This window comes from Erithacus rubecula (assembly GCF_903797595.1).
Source record: "Erithacus rubecula genome assembly, chromosome: 3".
Classification (NCBI taxonomy): domain Eukaryota; kingdom Metazoa; phylum Chordata; class Aves; order Passeriformes; family Muscicapidae; genus Erithacus; species Erithacus rubecula.
Genome location: NC_136689.1, coordinates 39,103,706 through 39,120,187, shown reverse-complemented (window position 1 = coordinate 39,120,187; position 16,482 = coordinate 39,103,706). Strand labels below are relative to the sequence as shown.

Here is a 16,482-nt window from a genome sequence, read left to right as displayed (position 1 = left end):
CCCAAATATTTATCCTCCCAAAGACACCAACGAAGAGCGGGGCTATAAATCATCACGGGAAAAAAAAAAAAAAAAGTGCGTGAATAACAAAATGTTTCCTCTTGTACGCAAATCCTAAGCATTTCTCCTTTTTTACAATAACTTATTTCTTTAACATGTCATCAGATTCCTGGGCCTTTCTACAGTGGTTTTGCCTATTTATAAATTTTTGGGGAAAAAAAAATGTGCGGCAGCAGTTTCTTTTTTGTTTTTATTTAAATCATCCGTAGTATGGCAGCGGGATTGTCAGCTGCTGTATTATCAACCAAATTGCTTAAAAAAAAAAAAAAAAAAAAAAAAAAAAAAAAAAAAAAAAAAGGAATTATAAAAAGAATTTCTTTAAAGGGACACTTCTCAAGGCTGGTAGAGCTAAAATTAGACTTGCCAGCTGTGTTTTGGTTTGTGGGCACGTGCTTGCACATGACAGGAACATGGCAATATCACGCTTTACTCTGGCAGTTTGCTGTTCTCGTAAGCAGAGGGTTTTGTTAAGGATTCCCATAACTGCCCCATGGCCAGTCCAAAAGGGCAGTATAGGAAGCCATAGACACGCTCAAAATACTGACTATACACCGTGCTTTCATCACCAGACCTTCTTAATCGATGGTGATTAGGTACCAGTCCTCTGCCAGACAGTGGGAACACCATGCCATGCTCTCACAGGTATTTGCCTCCTGTGGCAGGAGGAAAACTTTTGCAAAATGAGTGCTCTGTTCCCAGAGCACTCCAGAGGCATTCTGCAGGTTCTTGCACACCTGGATGAGCCTGTGGGGCACTACCATTGCCCCAGTTTCCAACAGACACAGAAGAAAACCTTGGTTGGGTAAACTATTGAGTATTTTCATTCTCTATCGTTACTGGCCAGGACCATGTGGTCCCTCTTCTGATGGTTCCTCTTTTTCATTCATCTTCTCCTCTGAGAAGTGAATTTAGGAAAAAGATAGGAATGGGAGGAGAAGCCTGCAATCCCCGCCTCCCACCCCAGAGTTTGTATCACTGCTCAGCTTTAAATAGGCTGCCTCTCATTGTAGTGCATGATACTCTTGCTTACACTTTTTTCTCCCCCCGCCCAGCTTTCCCTGAGGGTGAAATAGACTATTTGAGGATTGGGATCTGTAGAAGTGAATAGTGATTACTTGACGGTACGTGATACTTTGAGGCGAGACAACTTTCAGATTGTTCTTTCAACTGCCAGAATTAAGTTGTTGTGCTTCTCTCCTCACCTTCTCAATTTTCCCTCAGGATATTAACGCAGTTTTTCTTGCTAAGCGGTTTGCTTGTAGACGTGGATGTAACCAGATTTGGGAGAAGAAAGAAACTATGTGTACAGGGTGAAATCAAAGATAAATACTAAAGGATGTAGAAAACTGTGCATTCTGACCAAGAAAGCTACATGAACATTCACGGTTTTCCATGGTCATTATGTTAAATCCAGGAAGGGCTGTTTTGACTACATCATCTTACTACTGTGTGTATTTCAAATCACGCCATAAGATTTCAGCCCAAGATTTCCAGACACTTCCCCATCAGATGCACTGGCTAGTAGCTCCAGCAGTTCTAGCAACTGAGAAAAGGTGGGAAGCTGCAGGAGAAATGAGACTATTATTTGAGTGGGGAACAGCTCCACCTTTCATCTGCTCTCTCTCTCAGCGAAAGTCTTCAATATGCAGATGCTTTGGATTTCCTGCTTCACCTGTAATCCTGGCCAGGTGCTGAGCAGCCTCTGCTGTTTGCTCTGAGTGCTCAGCATCTCGCATGATTGAGTCTTCAGAGATGCAAGACGGAGTGGAGGCAGCAAAAAATAGGAATTCAATATAAAAGAGTGGGGGGCCAAGGGGAGAAGACAGGAGGCAATATAGCATAGCAAAAATGCAAATGAGCAGCCACAAAAGCAGATTTAGATAGCATACAGCCTCTGAACAAATGCTAGAGCTGGAAAATGGAAAATTTCCATTTGCAAAATACAGACATCAAAAAGATCATCTGTGACTTGGGAGCACACTGTTTAAATAGAATCCCCTTCATTTTCTGGCCTGTGCATTTGAATAACTGAATCCACTTGCAAACTGAAATAGCAGTTTGCCTACTGAGTGTTAAGTATAAATGTTCCTCAAAAGAAAAGACAAGCTGTTCGATCCCAGTGAGCAACAGTGAGCAAACTTCACAACTTTTTTTTTCTCTTCCTATGGGAGGGCTCATTATCAAGACCCAGCCAGTCCCAGCTTCAGGAACCCAGGGAACGAGCCAGATCTCAGTGCAACTGCAAAGGCACTGCTCCCACTGGTATCACTGACCTGAGGGCAGATTCAAGAGCCAGGTGAGCAGAAAGGATCTGTTCAATGGGAAGTTTAGAAATGAAATAAAATGAATGGGAACACATCCTCTGTAAACTTGACAGCCAAGGACATTCAAAGACAGGCACCAAAGGATATTAACCCAGCAACAACCAAAACTGTGGATAAGAAACCTGGAGTTAACTGACAGAAGGGGGAAAAAAAGAAAAAAACAGAAGAAAAAAATAGGAAAAAAAAAAAACAAAAAAAAAGAAAAAAACCACCCAGAGACTCATTTTCCTGGCAGCATGAAGTACAGAAAATCTACATATGTTTGGATGTATTTTTACGTGTCATAGAATGCAGATTTCTTCATTCACAAAATCTGAGTTAAAAGAAAGAAAGCAGATACCTAATAGAAAATTCAGGGGATTTTATTTGATAAAATGTATTTCTATATACACTTTTTTTTAAAATTTTAAATAAGCTTTCCTAGCCTATTAAATCTTCTAATGTCTTAGGTATCAGAGTCAGGGAGCAATTAAAACATTTTCTAGCTTCTTGCTTTTGAAAAGCAGAAATATATATTGTAGAAGATTTAACTTCAGCAAAATTATGTCAAAATTTTCTAAGTCAGGACTAGAGAAATAGAGATACCACCACCTTAAGCAATACAATAGGTTAAAGAAAAAATGAAAGAGCAATTATATTTTATTTGCATTTTTTACCATCTCTCAACTTTTATTCTATTTACTTATTAAAACTATAACAAAGGAGACCTCAGTGATGCTTGACAGCTTGTTTACAATGGATTACAAGAAGAGCACTGATTTTATTTTTAGATCTGTCAGCTCCTTCAGTCCAGCTACCTTAAAACTATATTGATGAACACAAAATTTTATTATTTAATGGATCATTTATCAAGTTGATTTCCCTAAGGAGAGTTAACCAAGTTTCTAAGGAGGGGCATATCCTGGTGCAACCATCAGTAAAGCATGTGATAGCCACGGAGAAGGTGAAAAAACACACAGGGTCAAAACACTTAGCTTAACAATGACAGCATTAAGTGTCTGGGATTGACAGAACCTCTCTGAGTTGGGGGATGCCACTGTTTTCAGGTGCTTTCCTTCACACACACCCACCCCTTCCCTGCCTGCATGAAGAAACTCAGCAGGTTTGCTCTCCAACCTTTAGCACTAACCATCACAACAGCAAAAAGTCTAGAATAAGGCAGAGTTACAGATGGCCTAGAGTAAATCCGAAAGAGTTAATGGTTAAGATTTTGGGCAACAGCAAAGAATTGCCATCTATCATCATACTTCATTATTTTTCACTTTATCATCTCCTGTCTTTACATTATGGCTCAGGGGTTTCCATTAGTCTACTTTTACCTAAATTCCCAGTCCTAAAGGAAATCTTTGGACAGCAGCAGAGTGAAAAATTTTAGATGAAAAGTGAACAACAATGAACATTGACTAAATTGTTTGTGTTTTCCACCTGATATAATCCCTTGCAAGCACAAGCCAGTGAAACTAGCAGTCAGTTGTACAGACAGACTGAAATTATGCACTAATGTCTTCTTTCTGCAGATGTTAATGGATACAACGAAAGTAAAAAATACTTAATCCTTTGTCTACAATCTGTTTCCTACACATCTCTAAACACTTTGCAAAAGTAAATTCATCCTGCAATGCAGAAGAAGATAAAGTAACATAATTAGTCAATGGCAATGTCCCAGTTGTGACAAAAAATGGGGATTCCTCTTGCCCCACAAACCTTCATTGCATGGTAAAAGCTACAGCAAATAAGACTAATGGGGCAAAAGATTGGTACTTTCAGTTCTGGAAGGGATTCATGTGGAAAGAAAGCAGTGCAATGGCAGGGGTGCAATGTGAAGAGATGGGAGAGAGACATTGGCTGTAGCATACCATAGGATCACACATCAATGGTTTAGGGCTTTCAAAAAATGAATTTTTTTTTTTAATTGTGCACAGGTTAGAACACATACCTCTCAAAGGTAGAATTTCCTATAGCAACTCCACATCACAAGTTAGTAAATACTGCACCTGGTCTTGAGTCCTAACTCTTAGGATAAAAAAAAGCAAACAAAACCCCAAACACTAAGAGGACTAGCCCCAGCCATTCTTTCTTGCAGCATATTAATTTAATACTAAAAGCATTAGATGTGGTATAGTTCCAGAGGGAAAAAATTCTTCACCTCCCACCTTCCTCCCTCCAAAGTCCTGCTTACTAGTCACTTTCCCCACCCCTTGTTTACTTAAAATTAGATTGTAATCAGGGAACATGAGGTTTTTTCTCTTCAGGAAGTTTATTTCTGAAGGTAGTGGGGAGACATAAATATGCTGCCTGTTTACTGAGGCTCATAAACATATACGAACACAGGCAATTAATTGTCACTGAAGGAGTTCCAGCAAACATTGAAAATCCTAGCTTTTTAGGGCATGTTTGACTAAATGTTCACCCATCATGTACTGAATTACTTAGTGAGATATTAATTTTGTGCTCCAGCTGAGGGTAATCACAGAACAAACTGGCATTATTCAAGTTACTCTGTGAAATTACAGCAAGGGTAAGCTTAAGAACAAAGGCCAGCAGGAGCTGAGCCTCTCGACTTGAAAGGAATTATCTTTTCCTCTAATTGAAGTGAGGACTGTTTTGTTTTGTTTTTTTCTTTCCTTCCTCTCGCTAGATTTCCAACAACACTCTTTGGCAGAATGTCTCCTTGCAACAGGGTTTTGTGATTAAAGAGCCCATGAGCAGGGGTTCATCTGCCTGGGAAAGTTTGCTGATGTAATTGCACCAGCATCCTCGACAGCAAGAGTTATACCCATGTAATGCCTCATATGGGCATTCTTCCCTGGGAGTGATTATGCTGGTAAATGCCCCTATTTACACAAACCCAAACTTCTGGGTCCTGTTTTCCTTCTGGTGCTGCCACTGACCTACAGCATGACCTTGGACAAACCACTTCTGCTGCTCCCTCCTTGTCTGTCTCTGTCTCATGAGTGTCAACTGGAGCTCTTTATGGTGAGAAAAATTTCTATGTTTATACAGTACCACAGGGGAACCTCAATTTTGGTTGGGCACCAAAACAACACAGCAGAAATCTGTAATAATGTATGTAAACAGTTTGTTGTTCTACCATCCAGACAGCTACTATTAGAGAATTCACTGGCTGTGGCTTTTTTCTTTTCTTTTTTTTTTTTTTTTTTTTTTTTCCATGAGAAAAAGTTAACAATAGGCAAGAATGGAGGGTCATTTCAGGGGACATTCCATCGCTATCACATATAATAGATTCTGCTTGCTCCATACTTATATCCTCCCCAGCATGCCAAGACACATTTCTTTTTGTCTCTTTCATATCTGGCAGGCTTATTTGCCCACTAAGTAACACTTTATCTAATGCTGGCTGTAAATAAGGCCTGAAGGAGACTTTGCTAATAATTTCTATCTCATCTCCTAATAGACCCTCTTCTAAAAACATGGTACAATTACAGCACTACTCTTGCAAATTTGTCCAAAACTTCATTCAAAAGTATTTGAAAAAATATTTTTTTATTACAAATACTGGAAATTTTATGGTTTTGATGAAATCTCAAACCTTGTTTCTTTCAGTTTAGTTCAAATTTAATTTTTTATTTTAATTTTTCCACTAAAATTCTGCCTTGACCCAACTGCAATAAATATTTTCCTACTCAGTCCCCTTGAAAAAGGAAAAATCAAAGTCTAAAAAAAAAGGTATTTTAAGATATTTTAAAAAATATCCTAAGCAAAAACTCTTTTATCTCTACACATGCCGGAAAATATTATTTAGGAAATATACAAATGAAATACTCCTATTTAAATCAGTCTCTAGGGGAATGTGTTCATCAGTTGTTTGTTTTTAACTGAAATTCATGGCTTGGAAAAGCAAACTGCACTTTCGCTTGTGCCAGTAAGCTCTACAGTAATTCTGAGCCTATTCAGTCCAAAGTATTTTATAAATAAAGAAAAATCACAGGTTGGGAGGAACTGTAATCTTCAGCCATAACAAAATGCTATTCTTTTCCTTCTCACCTAAACACAACCGGGAACTGAAGTGGAAAGCACACAAAAACACATACTAGGACTGCTAGTGCCTTCTTATCAACATGCAAAGCTTCCCTGAAAGCATTACAAGAAAAATTATAAGTGTCCACTAAATATGGAATCAAAAGATTGTGTGTAACGATTCCCAACAGAAGGGGAATTTCTGGCTCTCAAATTCTGTCTCACCAAGATAGGAAGAGAATGCATAGCAAATGGACAAGTACAAGATTGGGAGTTAGGTAAAAAGTTCCATGTGAAGGTAAGCTGCAGACTTGAACCAATTCTACGTTTTTCAGATCAGTTCACTCTTTTACAGGAATAATGGCATTTTTTTGTAATGGGCAGCTTCCATTTTCCACAGAAGCAATGCAGCCTGCCGTGCAAAATGAAACCTTATGTCACACTAGATTACTGTCCATCATAACCAAAGAAAATGTATTGAACTGAATATATTTGGTTCAGGAAACCTGTATTTTGTCAGCTGCAGTATAGCTCATTGTCCACTAAACAGTACCAAGCCCATTCTGAACAGAGCACACTGTAGAAATGTTTAACCTCCTAATCCTGCCCTTGTACACTTGCCAGAACAAAAGGGAGGGTAATACCTGACATCTAACAAAAACAGGGTTAGGACTGACATTTTCCTGTACCAGAAAAATTCTTTGGGTAAGAGATCATTTATTTCCTGCAAACAGACAAATGCTAATTATAGCTCAAATCTTCCCTCTTTTCCCTTTACGATTTCTTTTTTCTTTTGCTTCCTCCCCTCCTTTGTGCATCTTTTCTTAGTCATGTTCATCAAATATTTTTGCCTTCAAAAAAATCTCATCAAATCTCTACATTCTCCTTCATCTGAAAGTTATCTGGCTTGAGAATAATTTTCCTGCCTTCTTTTATGTATTCCAGCTGGAGTTTTTAATAAAGCACAAGGACTCAAGGCTACTGTATTTTTATTAGGAGATGGTGGAAACTTTATAGTGATTTCTATTCACATTCAGCGAATGTTCATCCCTATTGTTCTAGCCTATTTACCGCTCCCAACATCCTATTCCCAAACAGTTTTTACTTTGTAATCCTTCATCTGTTTTGTTTCCTCTTTATTTCTGTCCCTGCCTAACTGCCTGTCTTGCCAGCACAAGCACTTTATTTTTCTTGAATTTTCTCTCCATTATTTTTTTTTGTTGCCCCCATTCCTCAGCCACAGATGCTTTAGGCTCCGCTTTCTTACTTAATGTTGCAGTTCTTTGAATGTAGAACAAAAATATTCATGCAGGGAAATGATACTACTGCACTATTCTCTTTAACTTGGAAATCCCTCCTACTAGATGGGAAGAGAGAGCACAGTGTGCCATAAACATCTATATTCATGTCAGCCCAGGTGCCTTGGCAGGGTTGTGGACAGAGTTAAAATAAAGTAGAAGGTGAGTATATTAAGTTCATTAACAGAGGAAGAATTTGGTCTCACAAACTGAGGATCCAATTAATCTCACCTCTTACTGACTTCTTTTCAATAAAGGGCTTTAAAGACATTTCTGCTAAGTATAGATGTACACAGGTTCTCTTCTCCTCACAACTGCAAGTTGTACACTCCTGTTATCACCATGCTTGTCTTTTCAGGATCCTGTGGCAGCAAAACATATATCAGCTTAAAACCTTAAGAGCAATCTTTGCCAAAGAATTCTCACCTCATACAGCAAGGTAAGAATTACAAGCAGAAACCAGTGAAAGTGAGTAGGAGTTAAATATTAATCTTTTGACATAGTTTTTCAGATGAAATACACAAATTCAGCTTGCAGATAATTTGCACTTTGGCCATTTGGTACATTCCCACCAATCAAAGGTAGATGTTTCTGTACTATGAAGAGCTTGTAGGAGAACAAAATCCCAACAATAACTGCATTTCATTTAACTGGGAAATTGTATTTTAGCAATAGAAATTTGTGCTAGTCGATTACTTGAATGTTTTATCAGAAGGGCCAGGAGTGTTCTGTCACTATGGAGGCTTGGCATTTCCCATGGTCTCAGACATTCATTGGAATGAAACACTGGTGTGTCAGATCTCTAGCACTGCAGCCAGATATTTCCATCCTGCAGATCACATCCTCTCTTCGAGTTCAAGGTGAAAAATTTAAGTCAAGCTGTTTGTCCTTTTCCTGTTTCTCAAGAAAGATACAATTTTTTTACCTGTGTTGGAATAAGGTGGTGCCATGAAGACAAAAATAGCCAAGCTCATCCAGCTTCTTCTCCTTGGAAGGGGGAGCTGGATTGGCTGGAAGGAGGCTGAAGGAAGGTAAGATTCCTTAGAACATGTGGAAGAGGGACCAGAAATTTTCCCAAATGGGTGACTCTGCTAAGGATGCACCTTCTACTTTCTTGTGAAAACTTTCCAGGTTTGGCCACATGAGAAACACTTGAAAAGGCACAGTCTCTGTATCCTCAGCATATATTTCCCTGAAGTCCCTATACCTGCTTCTCTTCCAGCTTCCCTAGACCTCTGCAGACAGATCTGGAATGGCACCTTCCTCCCAGGAGCAGGAGCTGTACAGAGCAGGAGGCAGGGATGGCAGGCATGGCAGGAGATGCTGGCACATAACCCTAAGAGTACTGTGAGATACTGCCGTATCTCTGCTGGGCTGTTGGGGTGCTGCCCATCAGTCACTGAGATGAGGAGGTGTGGAGGAGGGAGCACAAGAGGAGACTGGGAGTAAAAGAGGGATGTTACAGGGGGAGTGAAGACAAGACATCAAGGCACTGATGTTGTAAAAGGACCCCAGGGTGAGTAAGCATTATAGTCTGAGGTGGAGAAGAATGAAATAGGGATCTCAAAATACCTGTGGAAAATGGGACCTGAGATTAAGAGTCAACTAAAATTGAGAATGAAAAAGCAGTAGTTATAGCAACCAGGTAGTTAAGACAATCCAAATTGATTAGGAGGGCTAGGCAGGACATGAGAACAGCCAAAATGGATAAGAACAGAAGGACGCAGAGACATAAAAGGAAAAAAAGAGGACAGCCCTTTTTTCCCTTTGCATCCTGGCTCTAACCTCTGAATTCCTGACATTGACCACTCCTCCATTGTCAACAAAAATCATCTACACCCAGCTGCAAAGTGATCCAGCCCCTTCTAGCACTGGTCCACACAGACTATTAAAATCTAATGCTGTCAGACTCTCCATGTCTCTGTGATGAATAGAAAAATGTCAACCTTGCTGGCAATCCATTTGTCAATATGCCATGGGATGGTATTTTCAGGTTCCTTTATTTTTTAAAGCAAAAACCTCTTTCACATGTAAATTAAATTAAAAGAACAAGTGGGAAAATTCCAGATGATCCCACATTTAAGGCTAATGAGTAATGGGAGAATTATAACAAATAATAGAATGATAACAAGCGTTCACAGAGAAGCCCATTATAACTGCATAGACAACCATTACTGAGTAATTTTATACCTTTTGAGCACTTGACTTTGCAACCTTAATGATTTTAAAACATTGTTTTTGCCTGTGTAATGATTTATAACAATCTCCAGAACACCATCTGCAGTCTTCATATTTCCTTGATACCTTTCAAACAAATTTTTATACTGAGTATGAGAAGAAGAAAGTGATTATCTCACTGAGTAACAGCCAGTAAATAGCAAGGGGTACATTTGTTTGTTGCCTCTCTGTATATTCATAATTCCTATCTCAGCAGCTGGGAGCATGCTACAAACTCTTGGGCTTGGTTCATCTTTTTTAAAGCCTCTGTTTTTATGACAGTTTTGTAAAAAAATCTGATTCTGCAGTTTGCTTCTCCCATTGTTCTAACAGTGGAAGCCAAGTTAACAAGGTTTCAGGACATAATTAAATACTTTATTCCGTTAGAGTTTGGCTGAAAGCAAGGCACCAACCATTTCCTTCATTCCTTTCCATGACACTGCACCTATTTACCTTAGTTTTATGTGCTGTCCTTCACTGCTGGACTCCTGCTTAGACATGGTACTAGGCACATTTTTTAACTGGAAAGAGGCATTTCATGCTTACAGACTATCATCATAGTTCAAGTTTATTGCTAAGAAAAACCAATATTAATAAGGGCTGTTTTGCATTTCTTCAGGCATTACATATTTTAGCTGCAAATGTCAGCTTTTAGCAAGCTGTTAGCTCTTCTTTCCAAAGTATTGTAATAATAATAATAATAAATGCCCTGTAGGACTGTCCCTTGTTACACAAGCAACTCTGGGTCACCTTAAAGCCACTGCAAGTTCCTGAACATCTGCATTATTCAGACTAGAATCCTAATGTGTACCATATAGCAACCACTGCTACACTACCTGCATGCTTATATGCAGGTGGTTCTCTTGGCAGCTGAGATTTCTGTTTGCAATAAAAGAAAAAAAAAAAAACCAAAAAAACAAAAAACCTGTTTGTAGTAAAGAGCAGACACTTTGGGGGGCCAGCTCAGTGAGCTGACTACCTGTGGAGCACACATTCTCATTTCCAGCCATATGACCCTGAAGCAGTCATTGCAGTCTGAGTGGAAAAGGGGAGTTAACACTAAATAATATTAGATAAGAGTCAATCTCTAGTCAGCACTTTTCAAACAGCAAGAGAAATATGTCTGAGGTGTAAAGTGAGAGATCAAGTAGGAGGTAACAGTAGTGGAGAATGACAGGGCAAATGAAAGCCCCTCTCTGCATGCTTCTCTGAATTCATCTTTTCTATTATTAAGTTCTTGGCTATAAGAGAAAGGTTATGGATCCTATGTTCTCACTCTCACAGCAAGTCATTCACTTGTTCTTAAGTGTCTCAAAGAGCAGTATATGAACTTCACCACATTTATATATCTATTTTATGCAATAACTTAGTTGCTCCCTCCTTGCATGTAGGAAGCACAGTAACACCTAATTCAAGAACTACAACTAACAACAACACTAACCAGCAAGACAAAAAAAAAGAAAAAAACCAATCAGGTGGTATATGGATACTTAGTTATATAACTCCTACAAAGATGAATGAAAACAGATCCTTTAATTTCCAGGATGTTGCATTGAAAAGGACCATCTCTGAACTGAAGTGGTGGATGTCCCTATCTGCAAACACTTACACACACATGTAGCCCATGAACCAAGTAGACTGGTAGATGACAGGGTGCCATGGCAGATTTAGTCCCACAGAACTGTCTGGAAGCAGTTGAACCTGGTTCAGCAGAACTCTCTCTTAAACATCACAATAATTTCCTGAACCAGCTATTGAAACCCACTTCCAGCAGCAGGGTTTGCAACCTACACCCTGCCACTCACTCCAGCTCCCCCAGGAGCCCTACAGTGCCTGTGGCTCTGCTTGTATGTGGCTCTGGAATACCTTCAGTGCTCAGTCCCCAACTCTGGCCTCCTCCTTAGAGCTGGTGGTTGCTGCATGTCTGCCAGCACGAATACCAGCACCTTTGGCCAGGGAGGAGGTGTCATACCAAGCCTGGGATTTCTGGAATATGATACAAGGGTTTCTACATTAGCCTGATGGAGCTTCTAAATTTCCACCTTAGTCACTTTATATAACACAACTGAAAGTATATTAAAAGACAAGTTGCAAAGTGAGCAGCTAGAATTCCTGGAGCACTGGAATTAAGACTGTTTATTCCACCTTAACTACATCCTTGAATTTTCTCATTAGAAAAAAATCTGCAGAATTGCATCTAATTCTAATGGGAGGCCCCTTGCCTTGTTCTCAGTGTTGAATGGGCACTGCTAGCCGTACGACAAAATATTTCATATTTTATTTTCTCATCACTTTTTAATGCCATACCATATTTCCTTTACAGCATTCAAATTCTGCTCTGAAGACAGAATTATTAATGTTTGCATAGACTCTCAAGCAGGTTTTTTTTCACTATAGTGACAATGTGCTTTGTAACACATGTAAATTTATCTTCCTAATGCCTGAGGAGATGGAGAACTATGTTCATCCCCAGTTAACAGGTAGGCAGCAGAGGCACATACAAAATTAACCAAAAAGTCAGTGCTGGATTTTAGTGCACACTTTAAGGAAGGGCCTCCATTTTCAGAATACTGTGTATCATATGGCACAGTTCTGCTCAAAACTCAAATTTCTGCCAGTTGTCAGCTACAAACACAGAGTGGCAACAAAACCTTGCTGTCTTCCTCTATGGGATCAGCCCACCAAACTGCAGCAGCAAGCCTCATGTATATCCTGGCAGCAGAGAGAGCTTGGCAGGCAGGTGCTGCTCCAAGCCCCACACCTGCATGCTAATCTCGATCTTCTTGCTCAGTAAACTTAATCCTATTCTTACAGCAACTGAAAAGAAATATTCCTAATGGGAAAGGATGGGAAATCTTAACAATAAGTAGTTCCATCAATCCTTTTCTATATATAAAATTAATGATACTGAATTGTAAAATTATCAGAGAATGAAGCAATAATTTTATGAAATAGAGAGCTAAAATAGACTCCAAAGGATTAACATGCACAGTAGATTATCCCCTCCATACTAAATTGGGTAATGTATTTCTCTGAATAGGATATTTCTTTATAGCAGAAGCATGAGATATTCTTTTAAAAAAGAACTGTAATATCTTACTTTACATATGCCTTGTGTTTTCTTTTGCTACTTCAGTCATTTAGAAGTAGTGATCTTGACTGATCACACAAGTGCACATTCTTGTTGAGATATCTTAATATAATGGGGAGGAGCACACAAGCCACACATGCTCTTCTTTGGAAAGAAAGAGCAGAGGTCTCCTCGTGAAGATTTCTGGTCACTAATGGAGTATGGTAGGACACAAGCAGGCAAAAATAGTAGTGAGGTTAAGATACTGGACTAAACTTGGAGGATATCTTCTGGTTCCTGGCTTTGCTGCAGACATCCTGTGTATCCTTGGATAAATGCCTCTTGTGAGGCTAATTTCATTTATGTGTTCATGTACATAGTAATGAGCCTCATAAACAGGCTATAAATATAATCACTTGAAATAATTTTTAAGGTACAATCTCTCATACTCAGTGAGGGATTTCATATTCTCTTGGGAAATGGAAAAGTGTTTTCTAGGCCAAAGGCATGAGACTCATTTGGAGCCATCTCTATTTCAGTGGCATCTGTGTGCACGATTAGATTTGGCACATGCAGACAATTATGATTTTTTAAAAGTCTGTATTATTTGCTTTATTTCTCATTTTCTTTCTCAGACTGGGATTGTTCCTATTTATAGGAACTCAGACTGTAGGAAGCAAGGAGAGACACATGTATACATGATGATATCTTTGAAATATGTACTGGCTCCGCGTAGTTTTTGTTCAAAATTCTTGGAAACATCCTCGAAAAATCTGTGTGCATGGACAACAGTTGTGATTATTCACATAGACCGCACTGTAAATCACAGATTCATTTGTACATCTGGAAGTAACACGTCTCCCCACACACAATACACATAGCTACACAATTCACAAGTAAATTTCTACAGGAAGGGTGGTCCTAGAGCAAAGGCACATCTGCCAAATCTGCTAACCAGCGTGATATTTCACCATTTGTCGTGCAGGGTGCGTCTCTACTGTTTCAGGGGAGGTTTTTTTTGTGCTCTGGCAGGCTCTGTTACAGAATTCCAGAAGGGCCAGGTAAAAAACTACTGCTCACAGCAGGTCTGTATCAGGTGGGCAGCAAATGCAATACACCATGGACCCTGGAACTAGCCAGCAAACACAAACTGTGTCAAGGTTAGACCACCATGGTGCTCCCAGTGTTGTTTGTGGATCCTTATTCAGCCACTTCCCTTTCAACAAGAATTAACTCCTCCAACATGTCTTTGCAGTTGCTAGATGAAACTTAGATGAAGCATAAGGTATCAGGAAAAAGTAAATTATGATAGTAAAGTTTTAAAGTCTGTATCTATCATCTGCACTTACTGCCTATGACTTTGTAAAAATACAGCTTCCTGCTTTGCAAGGTAGACATGTATTACTTGGGATGGGCCATTAGAGAAACCTTTTTTTCTTTTTTTTTTCTTTTGTCTTTTTTTTTTTTTTTAATTTAACTTAATATATCCAGTTAAAAAGATATGCATATGCAGTCATTTCTCTGTGGACAATTTACTGGCAAACAGAATCCAAATTTGAAAATTCACCCCGTCAGGAATATGTTTGCCATAAGCCAAAGAGTGTATTATGAAAGTATAATATTATGAAAGTATAATGAAGATACTACTAATGATAAGCCAGGAACTAGTAATCTGTAAAGTAATTACTGTTGCCCTTAAATCTCTTTAGCATTCCTTGCATCATGTTACTGTTTTCAAATAATTAGAAATGCCAATACCTTAATGAATCAGACTACTACAAAATAGTCTAAGATTGTTAGAATACCAAAAAAATTGCAGTTCCTAATGTAAAAGGGAGTGGGCATTAAGATAAAATCAAGGACACAAGCAAGAGACCTGCTGTCTCCAAATAAAAAGCATCGAGGTGCAATGCAGCTAAAAAACCTATGACTGCAAGTTCTACAAGAGCTGATAATTCAAATGTGATCACTTACATATAATCTATAAAAGCAAGTGCATAACTACTGTGATAGTTTGATAGTGACAGGGGTTTTTTATTATTTTTTTCCTGGATGGGATTCATCGTGTATTACAGTGAATTCAAGTTCATTTAAGGGCAAAGATATGTTTCTGGAACTACTCCTGCTGCCTGATATGTCAAAGAATTAACAGCCTTAGCAGTTAGGAAGAGAAGCCTTACCAAGCAGGATTCTTTACTAAGGGAAAGGAAAGATGACATGAAATTAAGAACCAGTGCCTCTCAGGAATGGCCTGAGCTATTTGTTAAATGCCTCAGCACTGAGATGTCCCACTAACAGTAAGGCTGTGGCAAATCAAGAATCTTGACGCTCCCAAGAACTTGTGAATTCTGGCAAGTAAGTTTTGTCTGGGGAGATGAAGTGAGTAAAGTGAGGATGTACTAATTGTCACATTGCAGTATCATAACATTGTGAATAACATTCACCATGCCATTAGATATCTTCCAAAAGAAGATTTCTGATACAGCGAAAAAATTGCCCCTAATATTGGCTCGTACTTTATTAAAGTTGAGGGTACAGTGACAGCTCAACAGTAAACTGCATGTAACAATTACTCAATAACAGGTTGCACAGAAGGCTTCAATAGTTTCTTGCTTGTATCCTTTTGGCTTTTTTTTCCTCCTGTTTTTTCTTTTTTTTGTCATGTAATGACATGGACATTGCTCATGTTCACTGAAATACCTCCAACTATACAAGCTGTGATCAGTAACACATTTACCAGCATCTCACACTGCCCTTATATTGCTATTTTCTATTTTTCAGGAAAATACATTCAAGACACATGCACAGAGTAAATCCAAAATGAGCCTTAAATAATCTTGTTCAGGGCAACAGAGAATAATGAGTGTGTCTTCAATGAGGGGCATAATTACAACAAGCTGTCAAAGGAAACTTTAAGAAGGTTTGGGGGCAGGGGGAATTAAAAGCTATTTACCTCTATCAAAGCAGAATGAATAAGGGTAATGAGTAATAACCCTGAGAAAATGACAACAAAGGGGAACAGTCTCAGCACCATGAGTGGGAAATTAATCAAGTTCCTCTTTTGTTAGCAGGTGTTATACAATAAATTCCCTGTGTTCCACACTGAAAAAGCATCCTTAATACCAGAAAAGAAAAAGTTCTAAGAAGTAAACAAAAAAAATTACTACCTTATCCTTACAATACATCACTGGCAAATGTCTCAAAGCACCTTTTAGTTCAATACAGTAAAAGAAATACCAAAGCTCAGTGTTTCATGGCATTTGGATTTAAAATTATGGGGAAAATCCAGTGTCCTAAATTAACAACTAGGCAATGGATTCATGACTAGGACGTCCATTTGGAGAACACCAAATGATTTGCAGGAAGCATAAGGTAACAGCTAGCAGAGCTCCAGTGTGCCTACTGGAGATAGGCAAGCTGGGATATCTTGATTACATCTACCACACCTCAGTCCCTTAAGCCAGGGAATACTTAGTTCAAGTCAGAGCAGCACAATGCAGTTGTGTAAACAGAAGACTGAAAATCAGGAAATCCT

The 16,482-nt window shown here is 38.8% G+C and overlaps 1 protein-coding gene across 1 annotated transcript in view; it reads right to left on the bottom strand.

Moving 5' to 3' along the window:
• Positions 1 to 1,172: 1,172 nt before the first annotated feature.
• Positions 1,173 to 16,482, bottom strand: part of LOC306799866 (uncharacterized protein) — a 257,832-nt gene continuing 242,522 nt past the window's right edge. The window contains exon 5 of the mRNA XM_079301452.1: positions 1,173 to 1,357. Coding sequence (XP_079157578.1) covers positions 1,304 to 1,357 — 54 coding nt within the window. The 3' untranslated portion in view covers positions 1,173 to 1,303. The remainder of the gene's footprint in view (positions 1,358 to 16,482) is intronic.